Source organism: Lycorma delicatula, chromosome 11 (genome assembly GCF_047948215.1).
Source record: "Lycorma delicatula isolate Av1 chromosome 11, ASM4794821v1, whole genome shotgun sequence".
NCBI classification, from domain to species: Eukaryota; Metazoa; Arthropoda; class Insecta; order Hemiptera; family Fulgoridae; genus Lycorma; species Lycorma delicatula.
In genome coordinates this window covers 22,960,014-22,986,568 of record NC_134465.1, presented here as the reverse complement: position 1 = coordinate 22,986,568, position 26,555 = coordinate 22,960,014, and the positions used below count along the sequence as shown (strand labels likewise).

Here is a 26,555-nt window from a genome sequence, read left to right as displayed (position 1 = left end):
TTGCTGGTTTTTGACTTCTTAAAATTGTAAAAAAAAAATCTGTTTTTATCTCTATTTTATATTCTATTTATTTATTTTTTAATAAACTAACTGCAATAGTTACCCATAACTAATATTAATAATAACAGTAATGATAATAATTTATTTTTTTCTCATAAAAAAAATAAATATCAAAATTTGAAGCATTAGTAATAGTAATGCCCATAACTAATAGTAATAATAACAGTGAGGATAACAATAATTATTATAAGCTTGTAATAATAAGAGAAATAAATTTTCTCATACAACACATTCTCCTTATGTAGATTATAAATTTACAACCACAATAGATTTTAAAAAATTAATATTAAAAATAGTTTTATATTATTTTATATTTTAAATGGCTAAACACTAGGCATTTCCAACAAAAAAAATTAATAAAATTGTATAAAAAGTACAATATATAAAACTGCCGCACCCTACATAAATTGCCCTTAACCTTTGTCTAGATGGAAGTAAATGAAGCTGTTGTGTTTAACTTTTAATAACCCTTTCTAGTCGGTATGCAGTCTTTTGGGATAGGAATGTATTAAAATATTTGTATCCCATTTCACGTCATGAATATCTTTCATATGTTGATAAGGATAGCTTGATAATGTCAGATATATTGTTCTATACAATCTTCAAACACTCAATAGTTCCTTAAGTACACTCAAAAATGTTCTACAATTAGATATGAGTTCCTTACGGCTATTCAGAACTTCTAGAAAGATCAATACCACCATTTCAGAACAGTTTCAAAAAATATTGGTCTTGAAATAATAGATTTTCACTGAGAAAATCTCTTTTGGAATAGTAATCATGTTTTCTTTATAAAAAAAAATTACAAAGATATTTTTCATTCAGTGACTTGTCCTCCTTTATGATAAAATGAACATCACACTCTTTGCTAATAAATTAAGCAAATAAATTCTCTGATACAATCCAGCTTCTTAGAAATCTGTTGGTTATGATCATTATCCAAAATTTCTCTCCTTATCATGTGATAGTTTGGTCTCTGAATTGTCCACAAAAGAATTCATTGTTTACTACATGATATAAAACCCAAAAATCCCTCTTTTGGAAACACAATCAACTTTCTACTGTTTAATATTAATATCACAGGTTTGGGATTAAGATTTTTGAAGCCTTCTTGATCACAGTATCTCTACAAACAGTTTATTGATTACTGTGTTTTTTCATATTTATAAAATGATCATGAGTACTCTTAATTGATTCAACACCATATACCATTGCTGTCTTCAGTGATTCCTTCCCTTTTTTGCGACTATTTTCAGATAACTTTCAATGAAGTAAAACACTTAAGAGTATATAAAAACCAACAGTGAATGATACTCTCATACATTACATGCATAACAAAGACTTCATGAGGCCAGTTCATAAATAAAACAATCTGGATTCAGTATGGCCTTCACTACAACAAACAAGTTATGTATAGGTCACAATCACTGAACAACATGGTGTTAATGGGATATATAAATATAATTTCTTAGGCTGCACAATCTTATACATTGATCAAATAGGACACAGCTTCAAACAAATAGAAACTGAAAATTTAAACACACTTCATAGGAAAAACGCTACATTCTGTAATATATAAATGCACAACAGCAAACTTAATGAACAGACACAGTCCAAATCTAATATACTCCTTGACTGCATCTACCTAAGTCAAAAAACTGCTAGTAACATCAGCCAACGCAAAGATGACGTAGCATCAATCTTTAAAGGGGCTACTAGAGTGAACCTATGTTTTAAAAAATAAAACAAGTCTTTGCTCTCATTTAATATGTTTATTCTAGTTTATAGCTGCAAAAAATTAAAAACTATTATTAAATCAGAATAATTTCAGACGATATACATCCAGATCTGGGTGGACAAAGGTTATGGAGACTACATGTGTATGTGTGTGTATTTATTAGTAAACTTTATTTTTTTATTTATTTACTTTTTATATTATCTACTTAAATGTTAATTACATGCAATTCCATTTTAAAATCTCACCTGTATCCATGACATAATTTATTTTCTTTCAGTTTATACTTAACGTTTGTCGAGTTAATGAGTATTTATAAAAATATTTTAACATTTTAAACATGAAAATAAGCATTTATTTAAAAAAAAAATTATATTCTGGACAGAAATAAATACATTTTTTAATCTTATGGTTTGTATTGCAAAGTTATATGTTCTTTTTTTGTTTATATCTACACATTTTGTTAAGTTAAGGATCATATTTATTTTATATTGTAAGCACTATAATATAATGAATTGTCATAAATGTGTGGTTTTCTCTCACTTGATATAAATCAGATAGAGAGTTTTGATCTTCATGTAATAGATGATAATGGCACCTTTTAGTTTAAAGCTAGAATATTTAGATCATGAGATATGTACTATTTTAATAAATATCTTATAAAAACACAAAACAGAGTTATGAAAGAGGTATTTAGTAGATAGAACTGTTGCATTAGACAGGGGCCAGAGATCTGTATCTTAGTTAGAGATTTGCTTTGTGATGTTTGTACTATTAGTATGATCTTCAGTTACGCATTTTTATAAACACTTACTTTTAATATTAAGGATTTTGAAACTGTACACTGCCTTCTTAATCCGTCTGGAAATAATTACTATTATTTTATGAAAAATTATTATATTTTTAGTTTTGTGATTTATGAATAAAAGAGTACTGTTTTGAATTTGTAAGTAATAGATTTTATTAACCGTTTTATTTTAAATAACCTGGCAAACCTTTAATTTTAATTACACCAAGGGTTCTTTTAAAGCTTTACTCAAGTACTATGAATGTTATACAATTACATTTCTTTCAGAAGAAAACAATTCAAGAAAAAGTTTTTTTTCAGGTTCCAAAGGTTTGATCCATAAAAATATTTTTACTGCACACAGTATAAACTATCATAACCAAACTTCTTTTATTTGGAATCTCTTGTAACCAAGATCATTTATGTTTATTCATAACAGTTATTGTGTTGAATGGTGAAGGTTTGTTTGATCTAAAAATGTTGTGATTATTTAAGTTTTTTAACAGTATTATATATGCTTTCAATGTTTAGTGTAACATCTTAAATTAGCTGTGCTGTCAATTGCAAGGAAAAAATCATGATAAGAAAATATTGAAGGTATTATGAAAATTGTAAAATTGACTTTTTGTGATTTAATGAACAAAAAAAAAACATTTCCAAATTTGGAGTAACCAGCAACAGTGTAAAATAATGAAGTAGAAAAACATAAAACCGTGAAATTAAGTTATATAAATATGGTCTCCTCATCAATGAAAAAAGGGTCATGCCCTGTTTTACAGAGAAGAAATTTTAGATTATAATTAAAGAGGTTTGTGGTTAGAGGGTTGGAAATTGTACTACAATAATGGGTAAATGCGGAAAAATTATATAGCATAAAAGTGGTGCAACTGAATTCAAAAACAAATTTTTAAACTTTATATAAGTATATATAAGGGATCCGTTTATAAAGACCTAATTTGAAGCTGCTGTTGATAAAGTCTTGTTACCAAATAAAAAACATACTGGATAACAAAATAAATAAATAACAAACCGTTTCCATTTTCTTGTGTGATACAGAGATTGTGATCTTCCATTTTAACTTTTTGTGAATTCAAAAAAATTGCAAGTAAAAATATTAATTCATTGCTTAGCGAAATGGTAGTGTCTTGGCCGCTTTATCCAAGAATTCCAGATTCAAATCGTGGTTAGGAAATGGCATTTTTCATATGCTACAAAATTTCATTTCCATACTTCCATGTACAAGCTTCTATGGTGAATTAATTCAACAAGCAAAAAAAAGTGCATTGTAAGTTCATTATAGAAATCAGAAAAATTCAAATATTTTATGATTTATTAAAATATTTGTTGCATTTTGTTCTTATAGCTGGAATTTTATTAGCGGAATATGTCCAGCTCACATTACTATGGTTAAGAGAAGTTTTATTGTATCTCATATATAAATATAACTTATTTTAAAAAAATAAAATAATAACACTTTTAAAACAAAAGGAGTAAGTTAATCTTTATTTCACATTAGAATACAATGCGGGGAAAATATAGTTGGGATTGATAAATGCCATTTTTTTCTTTTTTAACTTTATTCATAGTTAATGTTTGCAATTATTAAATTGATTTGTCAATGTTTTAGGTCAGTAGATCACAATTTAAGAGTTTCAAAAGGTAATAGAACAAGCATCTTTTATTAAACTTTTAATTGATACTAATTATTGGTGATTATTTGTAAGAACAATGTAAAATCAACAGCGAGTACTATTGTAATATGCTAAAAAATAAAATGAAACCGCAAAAAGGATAAAATGTTATGTTTCTTTCACAAAAGGTGTAACTCTACATGATAACACCCAACCCCACACCATCAAAAGGCAAAGGAAGCTAGTCAAAAGTTGGGTTAAGAGGTGTCTCCTTAACCAACTTATATTCTCCATTTTTCATCAGCAGATATTTTTTTTGACCCTCTCAAAGAGTTTTTACATGCCACTGACTTTGGCAACAATGAGTAGGTCAAAAGTGGCTCAGACACCAAAGTAACAAATAATTCTTCATAAGTGGAATAAGAAAGCTTACAAAAGGATGGTACAAGTGCCTAAATGTAGTTGAAGATTATATTGAAAAGTAGAGTTAGTTTCATCGTCATTGAATAAAAAATAATAATTTTTCTACAGTCATTTGTCTCTATTGAATGATATTCATAATAAATAAAATCACTTTTTTTTTGTTCAATGAAATTCATTAGTAACAATACGTAAATAAACAAAAATAGAACCAAGAAAAGAAAGAATTTTTGTTATGTATTCAAAAAAAAGTACTTCTGCTTTATGTATCCACCCACATGGCTATTTTTTACACATAAATCTTGAAGGGCTCATTTGAGAATGATTTTAAATTTTTATACAAGATATTCTTATCAGGATATTAGTTGATTACAAATAAGATATTTACTAGTTTAATAAATTTTCAAATAAAATATTTCTCTAGATAAATAATTTTACTTCAACCTGCCAGATTATAGCATAATCATGTATTAAACTGTGGTTTAAAAAACTGCCAGCTATCAGTATTTTATTTTTTTGTGATTCAGCTGGAATCAGCAATTGTATTCATCATCTGAAAGCATGCAGTAAAATTGCATCCAGTTTGTTTAACATTGGTAATAAATAGAAACTGATATAAAATCAAATCTTTGGTTACTCGTATTTATCGTTACTTCACATACTTTAATTTCAAAATTGCTACCATGAGACATTCTGAGCGTTATAAAAACATTGAGATATGATGCAGTTTACAGTTAAAACTGATTTATTATTAGCTTCACAGAAGCTCATAAAAGACTTTTTTCTGGAAAGAAAGGTATATAACAAATTATTAATCGCTGAGTACCCAGCCAGACCTTCATCTTAATAAAGAAACTGTATTTGCTGCAATAAGTCTAAACTGTATGGTAAGATCACCTAACTAAATTGCTCATGTAAGGTGTCTATGATTGTAATCTACAGAATACTGTACTAACTTTGAATTAACTCTTGTACGTAGTGTAATAAACAGTTTTCAACTATGAGATTCCAGGTTTAGGCATGATATTTATCACATGGTACAAAATTTTCATATCATATACCTACACATAAGCTCTAAGATTATTAAGTGAATTAATTATTTAAATAAATTTTTTATGGCTTAAAAAGTTCATATTATCAACTAAAAACTTATAAGGAGAAGTTCATTTTCAAAGAAACAAGAAATTATTCCCTTTTTAGTCAAGGAAAAAATGTTTAACGAACATGAAAATAAAATGAAAAATAGGTTTCATTCTTAAAAAGGAAACCTCTATTTTACTTAATTGTAGAATATTTAATGTTAACTTCTTCAGAACTGAATAATTTTTCATAAGTAAAAGTGTTTATATCATAATCCAGTTTAGAAATGCTGTTAATATATTTAAATAAAAGTACATTTTATGTATTATTTAATAGATTATAAATATATTTTGTTACCTCCAGCATCTAACATTTCAAAGTTTTCACTTGTTTCTCTTTTGTTTCGATCATTATTTTGTTCTTCATTATCATCCAATAAACCAAGATTATGTTTTACTCTTCTTAAATAATTATTTACTTCATTTTGTATTTCTTCTTGTATCATTTGATCACCTATAATTAATAAACTTATTAAAATATAATAATAAATGTCATATACCAAGTTCTGTTTTTAAGTTTATACTACCTCACAACAGGCTGAAAGTCCACATTTACAATCCCAACTGACCTTGTTCAATTAAGTTAAATCTCGGTTAAAAAAAAGTTTAAAAATAGAGTTAATTCATGTAAAACTAGATTTCAATACTTTTATTTCAGATATGAAAAGTATGGTTGTTTCAGTTCGGTTAATGGTACTATCCCAGGAATGAGACTTGAACAGGTATGTCCACTACTATTTCAGTCACTGATATAAACTACTGCAGTATGTGTATTTTTTGGCTGTTGCAATCTGCTTGGTGTAGCTGTATCATTGTACCAGTGTCTGAGGTGTAAACAAACTTCTCTATATTTTTAATATTTTAATCACGTTTTTAATTTAATTCCTCATGAAACATTCTGATGAAGCAGAATTTTCTGTGAAAGTATTACTTGTCAAGGTTTAGAAAGTGTAAACATACAGATGTACTGTATTTCTATGCGGGGTGTCTGACAGTGATGGCGATAATGTAATACAAGATGACTTAGGTAGTAAGAAGCCAGTCCACCCATTCACCTCACCTTGCGCATCAACTGAGCTTTCTAAACTCACAGTGGAAAAATCTTTTTTGTAAATAGTTATACTTTCTGCTAGGATCCAATTTATTAAACAGTCTTTTTATTCAACCGATTTTATGAATTTTTACTGTTGCATATTCTGTTTTCTTGACCAATCTGGGGGTAGTACAAAATGTAGGTTGTAATAGGTAATAAAATATCTCTAAATTTTATATATATATATATATATATATATATATATATATATATATATATATTTATATATGTTTTTTTTTTTAATAATTTGATATTGACAGTCTTTAAGAGATTTCATGATATTGAGACACTGGTGAAAATAAGTGTAGACTTGTTGGACATAAAAATGTGTTTGATTATATTGAGTTTGAAGCACTCCACAAAATCAGCTGATCAATAGAATAATAAAAAATGACAGATTGAATTGATCAGGTCCTTTGTAAGAGACCAGCTGGACCTTTGATTCACATGGCCCATCTTACATAGGCGCATTCATTTTCTCTTGCTCTTTCTTACAATTTATAACATTTTTCTTACATTTGACTTTTTTATCATTTGCAATTTTACTAAAAAATGAATCTGCAACTTCCGATTTTTATTATATTGTTTTATCACATTTTTATATATAGCTTCTTCTTTGTGAACATTCACTAGAATGGAAGGTGTATTCCAGAGATAATAAAAACTTTGTTTTAATAATTTTCAAATTCCAACCATTTTTAAAAAAATAAATGTCTTCCATTTGTTAACAATTATGAACAATTTTTTAATTCAAATAAAAAAGTAATGTCATTAAATATTTTAAATGACAAACTGCTATGATCTTAGCCACTAAAATAGATCCACAGAATTACATGCTGTGTAACTTCAACCGGCATAACCAATATTATTTGTGCAATAATTAACTATTAATAATGTTTAATAACTGAATTTAAGTATGATTAATTTTTTGTTGTAATCAATTGTAACTAACATAAAAAACCTGATTACTTCTGAACATGAGGAAAACATTTGAGAAATTAGTAACTAGGAAATTAGTGAACGTAACATGACTGGTAGTTATAAAAAACTTTATATGAATAGGTAAGGTAATGAGTTCTGGCACAATACATATACATTATAATAGTAAAATGTCCAACAATATCCACCTTAAAACCTAGATAAAAAACTTTCTCTGCTCCATATATGGCATTATCACCACATGACTTGATATTCTTTATAAAAGGATAAGATTATTCATTATTTTCCTTAATTTACTTGTACGTTACTTTTGTACAACCATAATATATAGATTAGCTTACCAAAACATCATATTTTCAAAATTTGTATGTTCAAAATAACTTTGCAAAGCTAATTACATCTTAATGGTAAACCACTGTTAAAGAAGTCATTAGCTTCAAAAGGCTTTCTGGAAGCACAATTTACAAATAATTTGAAACTCAGTAATTCACCTTTTAAATATTTTAACCTAATAAATAAGTGATGTTAATTTAAATTTTAAAGTTTAGATTTATAATGGATCAATTAAAAATAGCTTACTTTCCAACAGAGTATCTCCTTGAAATAAACTCTTCACTGAAATAGAGAGGAGTTGCAGCATGAATGAGAACCAAATAATCTGAAGTCTCATCTTAGTACATCACATATATCTTACCTAAATAAAAAAAACATAAATTTATTGAGGGGAAAACTGTAGAACATAGAGGAAATGTATTATAAAATGCTTTATTATTGTGTTATTATATTATATATGTATGACATAGTGTTTATTTCAGAGATTACCAATTTAATAGTTTATGCATGTGCTCTTCATTTCTTCCACTTTAGCCATTATTAATGAATTACAAAAAAAAGGTACATAAGTACATAACTGGAAATGAAAATAAATAAAAGATTTAAAAAAGAAACATCCATACATTAGTAATATCTTAAGAATTAAAACTTCATTGTTTAAAAATAAAATAAAAATTTCATTAATAATTTAAGTGTGTGTGTGTGTTTGTGCACTCATGCACATGTATGTCTTAGAAGGAAAATCTAACTAAAATAAGCACTTTTCTGTTAAATTAATTAAAGATGAATTAAACTAGTTAGTTATAAATCTAAATTTTAAGAACTTAAATTAAATAAAACAAGAAGATTTTTAAAATAAAAATTTGAATAATTTGTTTATACCATACCAAAAATTTAATAACTTAATATTTTCTTAATTGCCATAGAGAAATTTTTCACTTAAATCATTTTATTTATTATGCTACATGTAAATGTAAAATACATATGATATATAATTTTTGCAATTAAACCTTTACCTTACAATCGAAATTATATAAAATAAAACAAATTTTTACTGTTTTTCATTGGAATAAATTACTTTCTTAATGTTCACTTTAAAGACCAAGAAGACACAGATTAAATTATTAGCAGCATTCAGAAATAATCGTGGATTATGTTAAAACTTGAATGATTTTCTTATCAAATTAATTTATATAATTCTTAAATCAAAATAAGGAGATAAATTACTTTTAACAATCAGAAAAATCTTTATTTAGATTTTTTTTATCATATTGAATTAAGTAAATTATCAAGTAACTTAAACATTAATTATTTTAATTAAATTTGTTTGTAATTGTACCACTCAATTTATTTTTGTAATTTTAGAAGTTATTTTCCTACTTAAATAAAGATATTTCTTTAAGAAGACAAAAAATATAATTTATATGATTTGAGATTAAAAAAAAATTATGTTACAAATTGTCAGCATCTATAACATAATCACAACATACAAAATAAGTGGAAGGACCATCTATAGAGAATTTCTGAATAGATCTGAAGAACAGACTGCAAAAAACTAGAGATCTGGAAACCGGATGAAACACTGCAGCAAGCTACTCAACCTAATCTGTGTAGTGCAGAAGTAAATATAACAAATGATAACTTAAATTTTAAAGTACTTTTCAATTTTTTGAGCGATTAAAAGGCTCAAGTACAGAGAGATCCAAAAGTCATCATAGTAATAAAAAAATAAAATATTGCGTAATAATATTTAAAGATTTATTTATTTTCAAAACGTGCTCAAAATGGCTAGCCCCATTCAGCAATGTGTGTACAAACTCTTTTTACCATGTTCGATGTCACTTTGTGGAGCTCATATATACTGATGTTAATTTCTGTTGTTATGTTCACCTTTGTCCTCCAGTGTGTGCGGCATGTTTTTATAGACCTTTCCTTTAAGATAACCCCACAGGAAGAAATGTGAGGACATCAAATTGGGTGAATATGGGGGCCATAATCCATTAGAGATGATATACTCGCCAAAAAACGCACAAGAAATGCATGGTTTCATTAAATGTATAACATGTGGCACTGTCTCACTGGAACCAAAAATCACATTCATCATCTTCAAGAATTACAATAAACTGAGAAATGATATGTTGGTACACAACATTGTTCACTGTTATTTTGAAAGAAAATGGGACCCACTGTTTGACGAAGTGATATGACACATCACACTCACATTTTTTGAGAGTATAAGGGGTTTCATGTAATACATGTGGATTTTCAGCTGACCAAATTCCAGTGTATTGACTGTTCACTAGCCACTAAGGTGAAACAATGCCTCATCAGTGAAGAAAACACGCTCAAGCTCTACAACTCCTTGGTTGTCAATAAATACCCGAAACCATGTACAGTACACTAAACGCTCTTCTTTATCTGGCTCCTTCAATTCCTGACCAGTGAACATGATATACATGAAAGTGTAACCACTTCATCACTCTCTGAACACTTTCATATGAAATCTGAGGGTGCTGATAGTCTTTCAAGCTTTTTTAAGGTGACTGCATCACATACTTAAACTCAGCCAGTTTAGCATCAGTCAAAATGGCTAACTGTACTGCATTCTCTTAAACAGATCATTAATCTTGTTATGACTGAATTGTTAGGTACTATCACATCCAGATATTTCCCATGAAATTCATAAGAACAATTGAAAAAGTAATGTTCAACAATGAAAACTCATTGCTCTTGGGAAAACATGTTCGCCAGTCGATAAACAAAGCACTATTGCAAGTGTTGTGTGATCAGTACACATCGCAATGGTTTATGGCTATCTTGTGGTAGTCTATAGAACTACACTATTTATAGAGACTGTAATTTTGATGTTGCCGACTTTTGGATCTCTCTATATAAAGCCGCATCCCTTCATTCTTAGAATCGAGTCAGATTTATAGCCACAGAACTGATGAAAATATTAAGAAATCAAGAATAAGAAAAAAACAGTAACTTACATGGCAAGAAAGAATAATTTACCTTCATCCTTTACTGTCTTGCCCAGGACCTTAACTATATTTTAGTTATCTGTCTTATAAAAAGAAACTTGTTATTTAAACCTAGCTATTTAAAGAGCGCTTCAATTATTTTTATTTTATCCCAAACTGACATTGTTTTAATAACAGGATAAAATTATCTGAAGTATTCCAGAAATTATGGAACCGAAAGTTTGTAAAAATCAGTTTACTATTAAAGCCTGATTACATGAATTCCATTATTTTTTTATTAACACATCAACTTATTTTTTGTATAATAACCATTCTTTGAATCTGTGTGGGGCAGTGATAGAATCTCAGCCTTTCATCTGTTAATTGCAGTTATAAATCTAGGACAGCTTTGATATTACTCATATATGTTTAACCACATACCCACTTACATGCAAATGTGATAAATTATTCATAAAAATAAATAATAAATACAAAATATCACAGCTAATCAGACAATCTGCGATGCTGCAAATACCTAATTCTAATCCGGTAATTTAAAAACAATCTAAATTTCATTATTACTAATGGTCTTAACTCAAAAGTCAAATGAACGGTCCAACTGAGACTGTACATAACACATTACAAAATGTAATGACATTTGTATCATGTTATGTAAGGCAATACAATCTAAAACAAAAGTAAAAAATAATTTTGTAAACTTTAACATAATATTTAGCTCGATAAGGAGTTTAATAAATCTGTGAGAATTTTCAGATTATGTATATTTTTATCTTCAGGTAATAACGTAGGAGATTTAAGAAAATGTTACTGAAAAAATCTAGTCTGCTTTTTTACGCAATATATGGATATAAAACTAAATAATTATAGCGCTCTCTGACATACTTTCCCTAAAGCACATATTGGAAGACCTGTATAGGCATACCACAATATAATCTTAACCGCCAAATAAATTTTTTTTTATCGCATTTTATTATGAATTTTGTAATAAATATTGCTACGAAATAGATACTGTCAAAAACTATATACAGCTCCAAAATATTTTTACACCTGAAATTACTTAACGATCGACAGCACTTTTTTTAATGACCGACATCACTCGACAATTGCCCCAGATATTTTAGCACATAGTGTTTCAAAGACGAGTACTGATATAGCAATCATCTCCAAATCATATACGGCCCGGCTTTGTGTGGACCGGTTGGAGTCGGTGCCTTATATTATTAACGGTAAGGAGGTTACCGTACTATTTCACCGGAGGCGATCTTGGTGACTGCAGATGTGAAACCGATAGATTTCATTACGTCAGAAAAGCAACAGCCTTAAGTTACTAATTAGTCAGGTGAATTGACTTCAAAAAAAATTTGCAAGATAGAACGGCACGACAGTGCTTTATGGTAGGCCGATGGGACGAGGCAGAGGGTGGGCGTTATACGCATGTTCTCTTCCCAGATGTTATTGGTTTGCACGGCGCCCCTTGGGTTCACTCTAACTAGTATGTGACGCAATTTCTTTATGGTCATGACGGCTTCAGTGACGACTCCAGCGATTTGATCTGGTGGATTCAGATTGAGGACAACTAGATGACGTATACCATGTAATTTACGAATACGCAAAATAAGAACTTATGCGCACGTAGACTGTTGTCTCGACATTATCGGTTCGATATTAGATCTCCGTGAGGATTGTAAAACCCGAACCTAGTGGGTAATCGTTGAAAATTTCATCGGGTACCTGGCAAGAGAACGGATTGCCGAGGGAATTTAGGGTTCCGCCTGGTCTTTCCTGTGTTTCGTCGCATGACAGGGGACAAGAACCCCATTCCAGAAAATACTCGATGTAATAAGGGGCACCTGGCAGCCGGAGGTCGTTATATAGCAGTCGGTAAGTAAATTAGCAATGAATAAAAAAAAACCCCGATTTGAAGGGAACAAGTGGTGGTGCCGATATTCGATAAATGTAACGAAGTTTTTTCAGTTATTTTTTACTTCAGTTCCTTAGAGGCCTTCCTTATGGCTACACAACTCGAGCATGGCTGATCATACTGAAGTTAAAAATTTAGCCCGTTCTCAATATTTCAGTGCCCATAGGAATAGCAGATTTAAATTTTACAAATAATCAAATACGAGGTGATTTTTTTAAAGTAGGGACCTTTTTGAAATATAAGCAAATTTAAATACGTAAAAACTACATTATTTTTTTCTACATAGTTGCATTCAACTCAACACTTTTTTATAGCTTTTTCGAGAAATTCCGTCACCAGTGACTTAAACCATCTCTCGAGTAACGCCATTTTTCGTCGTCATTAGACAACTGCGACACAGTGAAGCGCTGGTTTCCTCCAGTTTTTTAGTCAAATTATGCGTTATCAATGACGACCGGCCGCTAAAGTAAACTAAACTAAACCGTTTCAGTTTAGCATCACTGATAATATTCGTCCATAAACGAAAAAAAATCCGATTTTGGTTATCAAAAATCGGATTACTTCTCGAGGTTTACGAATTGTAGCACTTATTATAAATGGATGAATATAAACTATAAACAAAAAAAAGAGTAAATTAGTGTTGCTAACACCTAAGAATAAACATTAACTGAAGCTAAGCTAGCATTATTTACATCGCATATCTTCTTCCTCATGTTTTGGGTTCAAGTTATGATTACGCAAGCGGATCGTTTCATCTTTTCCCTGGACGTCATTTTGGCTTATACTTTTGTAGTAGCTTAAGTATTGTCTCTTCTGCCATTCTTTCAACACGGGTTTGTCCATTTTGATTCACTCATTAACGTTATAGATATTTAATTAATTTCTGATGTCACTGTTCCTCTTCCTATTCGACAACTGGTACCCTGCGATATTTCTTAAAAATCTAATTTCTGCGGCCTGATTTTTTTTTCCATTTGTTTTGTAAAACATGAGGTTTCTGCTCCGTAGAGAAATGCTGTGAATAAAACTGTTTTGTAGAATTTTAATAGGGTTTCTTCCTGAATTTTATTTCTCAAACTCTTTTTACGGTACCATTATAGTATTAAATTTCTAAATTTAACTTGGAACATCTGATTCACCCCAACCTGCGACAATTGTTCTATGATTTCCCTGCTGTGTGGGATTTTTGATCTGATGATAACTTTACCACAGAAAGAAATTACTTTCACGTTCATTCTTTTGCTACTTTATTCAATTTACAGAAGGCCTTCTGTATTTGATAATAATTATAGATCATCTGCAAACAGCATGGATACAACAAATTGATAAAATTTAATTCATATGTATAATCTAGCATGCAGTCTATCACTTCCCGCAGAATATCGTCTATGTACACGATAAACAATATTGGTGTCAGTGCAGCCTTGTTGAATTTATCCTAATTCTATTATTTCTCTCCTCTGAAATGACTATCTAGTTACCTCCACAGATTTCTTGTATGGTGCTTGCGAGTTGTTTTGGAATTCCTCGGGTGTTTAATATTTACTATAATTTTTCTCGTTTTACTTTATCAAATGCTTTCTCTAAATCTACATATAATATTTGTGTTTCTCTTCCAAATTCCTGATATTTTTCTATCAGCTGCAAATACATTATCTGTACAATTTCTATCCTTTCTGATACCAACTTGTTCCTCTCTTAGAATCGTTTCTACTATATTTTTAATTTTTTGTATTATAATTTTTGAGAATATTTTAAATCCAGACGGAAACAGACTTATTCCTATATAGTTTTTTCATAGCCTTCTGCAATTCTGGCATATCCAGGCTGTCCACTTTTCCATATAATGTATTATCTCTCTCCTCCTCAGTATTCTGTTCATTGATCATCCATAGTTGTTGAAAATATTTCAAGAATTTTCCTGGTTCTACAGCTTCTATTTTCGCAAGATCCTTCTATTCGTTATTTAGACATTTCATTACTCTATATGCTATGTTTTGTCATTCGTAGATGTTATAAAAAAGTCCCTAATTTCTTATTTTGTTGTTCCTAGCAAATCTTCTTACTGATGTTTCTTTTTCTGTTGTATTCTTCATCTTTTGTCATGAGCCACTTCAAATATGCTTCTTCTATTTTCTTCTTAACTGCTACTTGAATCTTTTCATTCCAAACATTTATCTTTTTCTTGGTTGATAGTTTCGATTACCCAAGGTCTTCATGCGCTGCTCTGTTTAATATTCCCTTTCTGTTATTCCATTCTTTGTTAATATCATACTATTATTATGGATATCTAATCTATTATTATAGAGAAGTTTTACTGACTTTTCTTCAAGGAAGTGGATCTTGAATTGTAAGTCCACATTCTTCCTCTGTTGTGTCTTAACCCAACGCGCCTTGATATTAATTTCTACTCTTAAAAGGTAGCTGTTCCTACTTCAGCTCCTCTAAGAACTCTTGTGTCTTTAAACAATTCTGCCGTCTTCTGATTTGTGATTAAGTAGTCTATTACAGATTCTTGACCTCTAGCTGCCCATGTTATTTTATGGATTCTCTTGCGCTTAAGAAATGAATTCATTATTCTCATATTATTAAACCTTGCAAAGTCCCTTAACTGTTTTCCATTATGATTCACACTTCCCTCATCATTCAAACCAACTATTCCTTCCGATGGTTTATTTCTTACATTAGCATTATGATCTCCTCCTATTATTACATAGTCCTTTTTATTACAACGGTCCAATGTGTCCTGCAGCTTATCATAAAATAACTCCATTTCATCTGTCTTCCCTTGTTCTGGAGCACATACACATATAAAGGAGTGTTCCATTCCTAGTTTGAGCCAGCTAGTGCTGCTCTCTAGTTTTTAGTAGCGCTGGCCTGCGAGCCGCATTCAATCTATTCTATTACATAATGAATGTAATTCACATTACATTCATTCTAATTAAGAATCCCGTCTGGCGCGGTCATGTATTTTGTCGTCTTATGTTGTTTAGTATTTTGACGAATTAAATTCAATTACCTATAAGAACACAGTCTTATTCTTTCATCAACAATTAATACCGTCCATCCTAGCTTTAAAGAATTAACAAGGATATAAAAGTATATCCTCTCTGCAGTACGCATCTTAATAGTATATACATTGCGGAAATGGCAAATTCAAAACAACCTAGCTTTACTTTAAAAACGCTTCTTATATATTACTTTTAACTTTTTAGGGATCTTTTGAAATCAGTTTTATTTTATTTTTTAAACCTGTTTTATATTACTATTAGGACTGTGTATCCAGCTATAAATGGAAGGATATATATATATATATATATGAATAATTTGGATTCATCATGTAGGTCGGCTGTTGTTTTATCCTAATAACAAGAAACGACTTACAAAATAGTGGTCAAAAAACAAATAAATCCTTCCTTCACTTACATGTATCCACTAGGAAAATATAAAATTCAAATATCTGATGACATATGAAGTTACAAAGGACTAACATGAACTTGTTTATGGCCTTAAATGAACTGAATCCACTGGCTCATTACAGGTTTCAAACTCCTCATTTGTTTTACTCAGTTACAGGAAGGCAAAAAAACATTGAAATAAATTAACATCATCAATACAAAAATAAATAATTTATTTTCTACAGCAACATATATTATTTATTTTAAAATGCAAATTATTAGGTCTATGTACAAAATGAATAATAGAAAAAAATGTAATATATCACAAGGTAAATAGGAAACTGCTTAATTTAAAGAAAAAACAGATAAATAAAATAGCATATTTTAAGAATATGATTGTAAATATATATATTTTTTTAAAAATTAAAAATATTTTGAATGTTATGACTTTGGTGAATGAGTAGATTAATGCAATTTACATTAATACAAGTAGATCTAGCATGATAGAAAAAGACAATTTTGTACAATTATTAATTTAATAACAAACAGTAATTAATTTATATTAAACTTGATTACAAAACAAACAACCTGTTTTGACAAATGCAGTGAAAGAGAGAAGGAAAATCAAAAGTCCTTTAACAAGAAGTATATGAGAATTGTGATATCACCAAAAAGAATAATTAACAGAGGAGAAACACAGGCTGCTACAAGTGTTTCATGATGAATATTATCCTGTCATGATTTAATGAAAGCTGTCAGAATGAAAAGAATAAATGCATCTGTTTATTGTAAAGTCTTGTTCAAAATATAAGGTATGATGAAAAAATAAGTGAAATTTTTAAATTTCCAAAGCTTGAATAAGTCAAATTCTTTTTTGTTGTGTTGGCACACTTGTCCCTAATGTACATTTACATTGGTAGCCATATTGGATGCTTAGTTTATTGTTGTGTTGAAAAAGTTACACTGTTTTTGTATGGACAAAAATTTTTAAATTGTGGGAAAAATGGAACAAAAAATTTTCATTAAATTTTGCTTTAAGAATGGAATAAAGGGGCACTGCATTGAAAATGCTGTATGTTGCTTTTAGTGATTCTTCTATGAATAAACAAATATTTACAAGTGGTACAAACATTTCCAAGAGGGCCATGAAGACATTTAGATGATGAGTAGCTGGACATCTGATGACAACATAAAAAGTAAAGAAAATGATTATGGACTATCACAAGAGCCAATAAGAATTACTACCTGGAAGTACTATGCTGTCTGCATGAATCAATCTGAAGGAAACACCTGGATTTTTGGCAAAACAATTCATGGCAATTGCACTGTGATAATACACCTGCTCATACTTCACTGCTTGTTTATGAATTTTTGGCCAAAAACTACACAATTATGAAACCTTAGTCTCCATATTCAGTGGACTTAACTCCTTTGATTTCTTCCTATTCCCCAAGCTAAAAAGAATCATGAAAGAATCATATGTTTTGCAAACATTGTAAAGACAGAATCTCTGAAGGAGCTAAACATCATACTGAAAATCACGTTTCAGAGGTGCTTTAAAGATTGGAAAAGCACAGGAACAAATGTATTATATCTGAAAATTAAGTAATTTGAAGATGACAAAATCAATATTGATAAATGAATAAAGATTTTTTGAGAAAAACTAAAACTCCATGTATTTTTTTTATCAAACCTCATAGTTATTAAAAGTATTGTTTCACAAGATTATTCTAAACGATCTGTTATATACCAATTTTTAACTCGGTGTACTAAAATGAAAATGTAATTCATTGTTTTCTGTTGCCAGGTTAAGGGACTTCAGCCAGGCTTATTTTGCAACCACCAGGCAGGCAGGAAGAGAAATATTTAACTGATCACACCAGCAATATCTTTACTGGATATCCAAGATGAACTGGCTCTTTAAGTCCTGACATCTTCAGTGTGGTAAGACTAACAACATCAGACCTGCATCCACAGAACTAATTATGGGGAAATCCAGTCACAAAGAACCATGTATCAACTGAAAAAAGCTTCAAGAGATTATAGATTAACTCACTGTGATTTCAGGTCATGAAAGTTGGCATTGATCTACAGATTAAATATCAATGAAAGAAGCTTAGGAGTGCAAAAGAAAAGAAGCAAAATGATTGTTTCTTGGGAAGTCATTCTTCTTGGTTGAACAATAAATCCCAAGTTCTGGAGTTCCATTCTGAAAAATATGCATCATGACAATGCACCAATTCATGGTTTCTGGATGAATGCACAAGTTTTTGTACACCTTTGTACATTACTGTAATATTATAACTTATGCCTTAATATTAAAATAAACTTTAAGATATGTCTGACATTAAAGAAGAAGTTCAAAATAAATCTCAGGTGGTTTATGATTTACCTTAAGAAAAGGAATTTTACAGAGCATTTAGGGAATGACAGAATACTGCGATCATAGAACAAATCTCAAGACAATAACTAGTAATACAATTAATTTTAAGCCAAGTCTGGAAATTTTTCAGTAGTACCTAGTATTTCTTTATCTTAAAAAAATCATGGCAATTGGTAACAAAAAGAAAAAGATGGGTAATTAAATCTCTACTTTGAGGACAATAATGCTGGATAATTACAGTAAATAATGTATTAATTTTCTAACTCACTTTACTACAACAAAGATTGTTTTTACTGGCAGGCATTAAAATTTAACTATCTTCTTTAATCACTATTACATACCATTAACAAGAAATTACTCATTCAAAACTACACCTGAATAATTTCACTGATCTATGGAAATCAGTATATTAAATGTGATACCAGGTGTATTAAGGTTTATCCTTACTTTTCATCATTCTATTTTCCATGATACTGTAATGAAGGTGTTACAGAACAATCAGGTGGTTAGGCATTAAATTCACAATCCTGCTTAGGGACTGAGTTATATTACATATAACATATACTGTTAAAAAATATTTGTTAATGTTAACTGACATTAAATTAATAATCAATTAATAAATAAAAAAATGTGGTAATGTTAACATACAGCAAATTAAGTCTTTATTTATTGTAATAATTTTGTTAGTCTGTGATGTATAATTATAATTAAAATAATTTTACTGAATATGTACACTCAAACTATACCACCTCCAAATTTTAGCTTTGATAGTGGGGCAAGACAGTAAACTAGCCTGATCAGAGGTAGTTTTACAAGATGCCATTTCCTCTTTTTCGTTTCCAATTCTGTTATTCTTTTATGTTTCTCCTTGGAAGATTGGCAAGGGAGCTAGGTCAGCTCCCATGCTTGTCAATCTGTGGTGTCATAAAGATTCTAGTAGGTGGCAATGGACTATCTTTTTTATTGAGACTCAGTGGGTGGCATCACTCTTTTATGTGCCAATGGAATTGTCCAAGTAATATCTATTTTAAATTCTGGAGGTTACACATAAAATCATAATAACAGATAAGTTTCTCATAAAATCTAATCTTATCACAATTTTAACAGGCGTCTTTATCAAGTAATATTAATGAACATGGAGAAGCAATTAATATCAACAAACAAACAAGAAGCTAAGTTTTAAAAAATATTTATAGAAATCTTTTTTATAGTTTAATGATATTTTTCCTCCTCTATTTCACTCGCTTTACATTTACGTTTGATTTTTACTTCTTTCATATTAGAAATTCTAAACAGACATTATAAATTACAATTATTATGTGTAAATATTATAATTAATTAGTTATGAATTATTTCCCATTGGCATCAGTTGGTCATTAATGTCCGTATTATTTTTGGATTTAATATAAAGATAATACAAAAATATAATTTTGTTATACTGTCATTACATAATGACATTACATAATAACTATGGTTTGATGGTTACAGTCTGATAAATTGTACTATGTAACATCTTATCATCTAGAGTAGTCTTAAAATTAACGAGCTCCACTCCAAGTAGCAGTAAAGTTGAAACACACGCTTCAGACAGTGTTTGTTTCAACTTGTTCAATGGTTTCCCCTAATTTGGGCTCTATAGACCTATCTAAAATAATAAAGTTATAAAAATAATATAATAAAGTTCAGTAAACTAATTTTACTAAACTGATATTTCAATTTGTGAGTTTTAACTACGAAAAGCATATGATATATATGTACAATTTAATTGAAACTTAACCACCAAAACACAGTAAACAGGTAAGCAAACTTACCAAATTAACACCAATAATTGATTTTTGCAGGATTCTGCATCATCAGTTGGTATTCAATTTATAATTATATCAAAATCAATTATTTTAAAAAATGTCAAATTCAGAATTACCTAAAACCCACAGTTTTATTATCCTGCAAATTTTTTTATGGACGAACATGCAACTCCAATGTCCATACTGGAATGATTCTAAATTTTTTTTTAAATAATTGATTTTGGTATAATTATAGAATTGAATAGCAACTGGTATGCATTACCAGTTGCTTATAAGTTGAGATCTTGCATAGATCCCACAAAGATTGATTATTGGTGTTAATTTGGTAAATTCACTTATTTGTTTGCTGTGTTTTGGTGGTTAAGTTTCAGTTAATATTGAATTTAATTAGCACAATGGTCAATATGTTGATGAATTATTTGAATTTTCAATATACATATAAAAACCTTTTTTATGATAAGATCCTTCAGTAGATCAAAGGAAACAAATCTTAGGATGACTACTGAACTAAAAGGATTTTTTTATTTTTTTATTATGGATCAAATATATAAGATATGATTGTTAATAAGTATACAGATGACAATGGATAATAAAATCATACATTAGAAAAATGGTAATTATAAACAAATAAATGAATAAAGCTTTAAATCACATATTGATTTTTTTACATAAATAAATGTAATAATGAAAAGTCAATTAAAAATAAACAGTCTTGATCTTGACAAATGAAATGTCAAAAATTACCATGGCCAGCATGGGTCTTCACAATCTTGTATCCATGAATGTAGATCACCAGATGTAACATCCATTATTGCAGTATAAGTTGTCAACTATTAAAAGGATAAAAGTTACAAGAAAAGAAAATTATACATATGTAAGAGATTTTTTTTTTTTAAATATAATTTTTTTAATTTTATGTTTTCGCTTTCATTAACTTTATAAGATATCTAATGAGGCAGTTATCACAAAATAAAAACTTGCCTTTGGAAAGTTACACTTCACAAATCACTAGATAACAAAAAATAATTCTCAACTAAACTAAACCTTATTTTACTTCATGTGTTTTTTATGTGTCAATAAATTTAAAACTGTAATATAGAAAAAAAATATGTACCTGATTTTAATACATTTTTCATATAAATATACTTCGAGACCACTTAGCTCAGTTTGTTTACAGTAAAAAAAATCTCCCTTAGGAATATATTTATATTCTTCAATATATTTCCAAATAAATAAATAAAACTTTTATTTCCTTATTAATAAATGACAACAGACTAAGATAACATATATAAAGTTAATTAATACCTGCAAAGGAAAATGCTGTGCACAAGTATAGCCATTATAATTTAAACAGCGATGAAACAAATATAATAGCAGTATGTTAACAAAGTTCAGTCTTGTAGGTACAAGGGTTTGGTAGTTAAAGAACGTTTTTTAGAGAATTCTTATCGCTGTTTAAAGTCACACACCTGAACAGTTTAAACACTATTATCATTGTTTTTTTTTTTTTTTTTTTGTCTTCAGTCATTTGACTGGTTTGATGCAGCTCTCCAAGATTCCCTATCTAGTGCTAGTCGTTTCATTTCAGTATACCCTCTACATCCTACATCCCCAACAATTTGTTTTACATACTCCAAACGTGGCCTGCCTACACAATTTTTCCCTTCTACCTGTCCTTCCAATATTAAAGCGACTATTCCAGGATGCCTTAGTATGTGGCCTATAAGTCTGTTTCTGCTTTTAACTATATTTTTCCAAATGCTACTTTCTTCATCTATTTGCCGCAATACCTCTTCATTTGTCACTTTATCCACCCATCTGATTTTTAACATTCTCCTATAGCACCACATTTCAAAAGCTTCTAATCTTTTCTTCTCAGATACTCCGATTGTCCAAGTTTCACTTCCATATAAAGCGACACTCCAAAACATACACTTTCAAAAATCTTTTCCTGACATTTAAATTCATTTTTGATGTAAACAAATTATATTTCTTACTGAAGGCTCGTTTAGCTTGTGCTATTCGGCATTTTATATCGCTCCTGCTTCGTCCATCTTTAGTAATTTTACTTCCCAAATAACAAAATTCTTCTACCTCCATAATCTTTTCTCCTCCTATTTTCACATTCAGTGGTCCATCTTTGTTATTTCTACTACATTTCATTACTTTTGTTTTGTTCTTGTTTATTTTCATGCAATAGTTTATGCGTAGGACTTCATCTATGCCGTTCATTGTTTCTTCTAAATCCTTTTTACTCTCGGCTAGAATTACTATATCATCAGCAAATCGTAGCATCTTTATCTTTTCACCTTGTACTGTTACTCCGAATCTAAATTGTTCTTTAACATCATTAACTGCTAGTTCCATGTAAAGATTAAAAAGTAACGGCGATAGGGAACATCCTTGTCGGACTCCCTTTCTTATTAGGGCTTCTTTCTTATGTTCTTCAATTGTTATTGTTGCTGTTTGGTTCCTGTACATGTTAGCGATTGTTCTTCTATCTCTGAATTTGAACCCTAATTTTTTTAAAATGCTGAACATTTTATTCCAGTCTACGTTATCGAAAGCCTTTTCTAGGTCTATAAACGCCAAGTATGTTGGTTTGTTTTTCTTTAATCTTCCTTCTAGTATTAATCTGAGGCCTAAAATTGTTTCCCTTGTCCCTATACTTTTCCTGAAACCAAATTGGTCTTCTCCTAACACTTCTTCCACTCTCCTCTCAATTCTTCTGTATAAAATTCTAGTTAAGATTTTTGATGCATGACTAGTTAAACTAATTGTTCTGTATTCTTCACATTTATCTGCCCCTGCTTTCTTTGGTATCATAACTATAACACTTTTTTTGAAGTCTGATGGAAATTCCCCATTTTCATAAATATTACACACCAGTTTGTATAATCTATCAATCGCTTCCTCACCTGCACTGCGCAGTAATTCTACAGGTATTCCGTCTATTCCAGGAGCCTTTCTGCCATTTAAATCTTTTAATGCTCTCTTAAATTCAGATCTCAGTATTGTTTCTCCCATTTCATCCTCCTCAACTTCCTCTTCTTCCTCTATAACACCATTTTCTAATTCATTTCCTCCGTATAACTCTTCAATATATTCCACCCATCTATCGACTTTACCTTTCGTATTATATATTGGTGTACCATCTTTGTTTAACACATTATTACATTTTAATTTATGTACCCCAAAATTTTCCTTAACTTTCCTGTATGCTCCGTCTATTTTACCAATGTTCATTTCTCTTTCCACTTCTGAACACTTTTCTTTAATCCACTCTTCTTTCGCCAGTTTGCACTTCCTATTTATAGCATTTCTTAATTGCCGATAGTTCCTTTTACTTTCTTCATCATTAGCATTCTTATATTTTCTACGTTCATCCATCAGCTGCAATATATCGTCTGAAACCCAAGGTTTTCTACCAGTTCTCTTTATTCCGCCTAAGTTTGCTTCTGCTGATTTAAGAATTTCCTTTTTAACATTCTCCCATTCTTCTTCTACATTTTCTACCTTATCCTTTTTACTCAGACCTCTTGCGATGTCCTCCTCAAAAATCTTCTTTACCTCCTCTTCCTCAAGCTTCTCTAAATTCCACCGATTCATCTGACACCTTTTCTTCAGGTTTTTAAACCCCAATCTACATTTCATTATCACCAAATTATGGTCGCTATCAATGTCTGCTCCAGGGTAAGTTTTGCAGTCAACGAGTTGATTTCTAAATCTTTGCTTAACCATGATATAATCTATCTGATACCTTCCAGTATCGCCTGGCTTTTTCCAAGTGTATATTCTTCTATTATGATTTTTAAATTGGGTGTTGGCAATTACTAAATTATACTTCGTGCAAAATTCTATAAGTCGGTCCCCTCTTTCATTCCTTTTGCCCAGCCCGTATTCACCCACTATATTTCCTTCCTTGCCTTTTCCAATGCTTGCATTCCAATCTCCAACTATTATTAAATTTTCATCTCCTTTTACGTGTTTAATTGCTTCATCAATCTCTTCGTATACACATTCTACCTCATCATCATCATGGGCGCTTGTAGGCATATAAACGTTAACAATCGTTGTCGGTTTAGGTTTTGATTTTATCCTTATTACAATGATTCTATCGCTATGCGTTTTGAAATACTCCACTCTCCTCCCTATCTTCTTGTTCATCACGAAGCCTACTCCTGCCTGCCCATTATTTGACGCTGAGTTAATTACTCTAAAATCACCTGACCAAAAGTCGCCTTCCTCTTCCCACCGAACCTCACTAATTCCTACTATATCCACATTCACCCTATCCATTTCCCTTTTTAAATTTTCATTGTATTATCATTGTATTAATAAGAAACTGAAGAAAAGCAGACAAAATTTCAGTCTATCAAGAAGTTTTTCACAAACGAGTAAAAAAAGACAAAGTTTTGAACTATAACTCAATGGAGGAAACAGCAACAGAGAAAATAGGCTGGAAGGGCTCATGTACGCTAGTGAGATTTTCCATATGTTCATATTTTAATATGCATAACTGAATTGCATTTTTGTGATAATTTATATGTTAAAATACTGAAGCACAATTAAAGTATTATATATATATATATATATATATATATATATACACACACACACACACACACGAGGTGTGGCTATTAAATAATGAGACAAGCTGTAAAATATTTTATTTTAAATTTATACATATTTAGTTATCTCCTTCAATATACATCCCTCCTCTATCCTTACAACACTCCATGCAAATTTTCCATTGTTTGAAACAGTGCTGGAAGTCTTCTACTGTGAGCTCTTTCATGACGCGTGCCACTTTTTCTTTTACAGCTTCAATGGTCTGAAATCTTGTTCCTTTTAATGCAGATTTGACCTTGGGGAACAGACAAAAGTCACATGGTCCAGGTCAGGCGAATGGTCTAACACTGGGATTTTATACTTGGCTAGAAACGTCTTGACAGACAATGCAGTGCGAGTCAGTGCGTTGTCCTGATGAAATCCCATGACTTGTTCTTTGACAATTTGAGTAGTTTTTCCTATTTTTTAAGAAGTTGAGCATGGACCTCAATGTTGATTAACAGTTTGACCTTCAGGAACCCATTGAAGGTACACAATCCCATGAATATCAAATAAAACAATTATCATCGCTTTGAATTTTGATTTGCTCATTCGAACATTTTTAGCTCTCAGTGAAGTTGGGGGCCTTCCAATGCATGGATTGACGCTTAGTTTCTGGATCATAAGTGAAAAACCAAGATTCATCACATGTTATCACTCTTTCCAATAAAGTTTGGGTCATTTTCAATGGCATTCAAAGTGTCAGAACAAACATTTTCACAAGCTTCTTTTTGTTCGATTGTGAGAATTTTAGACACCATTTTCAGGCAAACTTTTTTGTATGTTAAAATTGTTATGTAAAATTTGCCTTATGCATTCCTTGACAATTCCTAAAGTTTCAGCAATCACATGAACAGTTAACCGACAGTCAGATCAGATTACCAATTTTGTCCATATTTTTATCCGTTTTTGACATGGAAGGGTGACCCAGATAAACATCATCTTCAACATCTTCTCAGCCATCTTGGAAACCACTCAAAAACCCATACACATGATAAACATTGCCATACACTGTTTTTAATAAAAGATAAGTTTCAGAATCAGTTTTTCCAAGTTTCATATGAAATTTCATGACAATTGTTTGCTCTAATAAAACACTTATTTTTTCGGCAAAATAAAAAACAGATGTTATCCAAACGAAAGCCACAGCCAGATTAATGTCTAAAGAAAAAACTAGAGTGGCAACAATCGAAAGAGAAGGATTCACACTACACAGCTGTCGGTCATATGAATTTATATTTCATTATAAATAAAATAACTTTAACAAATACACAAGGGATATCTCTAAAGTAAAGGCCGCTTTCACTCCTTAAGGT

General features: G+C 30.0%; 3 protein-coding genes across 5 annotated transcripts in view; all 3 read right to left on the bottom strand.

Moving 5' to 3' along the window:
* clos (closca) overlaps window positions 1-9,239 on the bottom strand; it is a 112,100-nt gene extending 102,861 nt beyond the window's left edge. For both annotated transcript variants that reach the window (XM_075378787.1, XM_075378788.1), the window contains exons 1-3: window positions 9,154-9,239; window positions 8,384-8,498; window positions 6,071-6,226 (exon numbers count right to left, since the gene is read on the bottom strand). In XM_075378787.1, the coding sequence (XP_075234902.1) occupies window positions 6,071-6,226; window positions 8,384-8,474 (247 nt within the window). In that variant the 5' untranslated portion in view covers window positions 8,475-8,498; window positions 9,154-9,239. The remainder of the gene's footprint in view (window positions 1-6,070; window positions 6,227-8,383; window positions 8,499-9,153) is intronic.
* Window positions 9,240-15,455: 6,216 nt separating this feature from the next.
* Window positions 15,456-15,869, bottom strand: LOC142332480 (uncharacterized). Its single transcript, XM_075378930.1, has one exon. The coding sequence runs from the start codon at window positions 15,867-15,869 to the stop codon at window positions 15,456-15,458; it is 414 nt and encodes a 137-aa protein (XP_075235045.1).
* A 2,618-nt stretch (window positions 15,870-18,487) lies between these two features.
* Window positions 18,488-26,555, bottom strand: part of LOC142331998 (acid ceramidase-like) — a 37,188-nt gene continuing 29,120 nt past the window's right edge. For both annotated transcript variants that reach the window (XM_075378051.1, XM_075378052.1), the window contains one exon: window positions 18,488-21,458. In XM_075378051.1, coding sequence (XP_075234166.1) covers window positions 21,369-21,458 — 90 coding nt within the window. In that variant the 3' untranslated portion in view covers window positions 18,488-21,368. The remainder of the gene's footprint in view (window positions 21,459-26,555) is intronic.

Excerpts from the sequence above, each read along its gene's own strand:
- LOC142332480 (XM_075378930.1), bottom strand. The coding sequence starts at position 15,869 with ATGGAACACTCCTTTATATGTGTATGTGCTCCAGAACAAGGGAAGACA.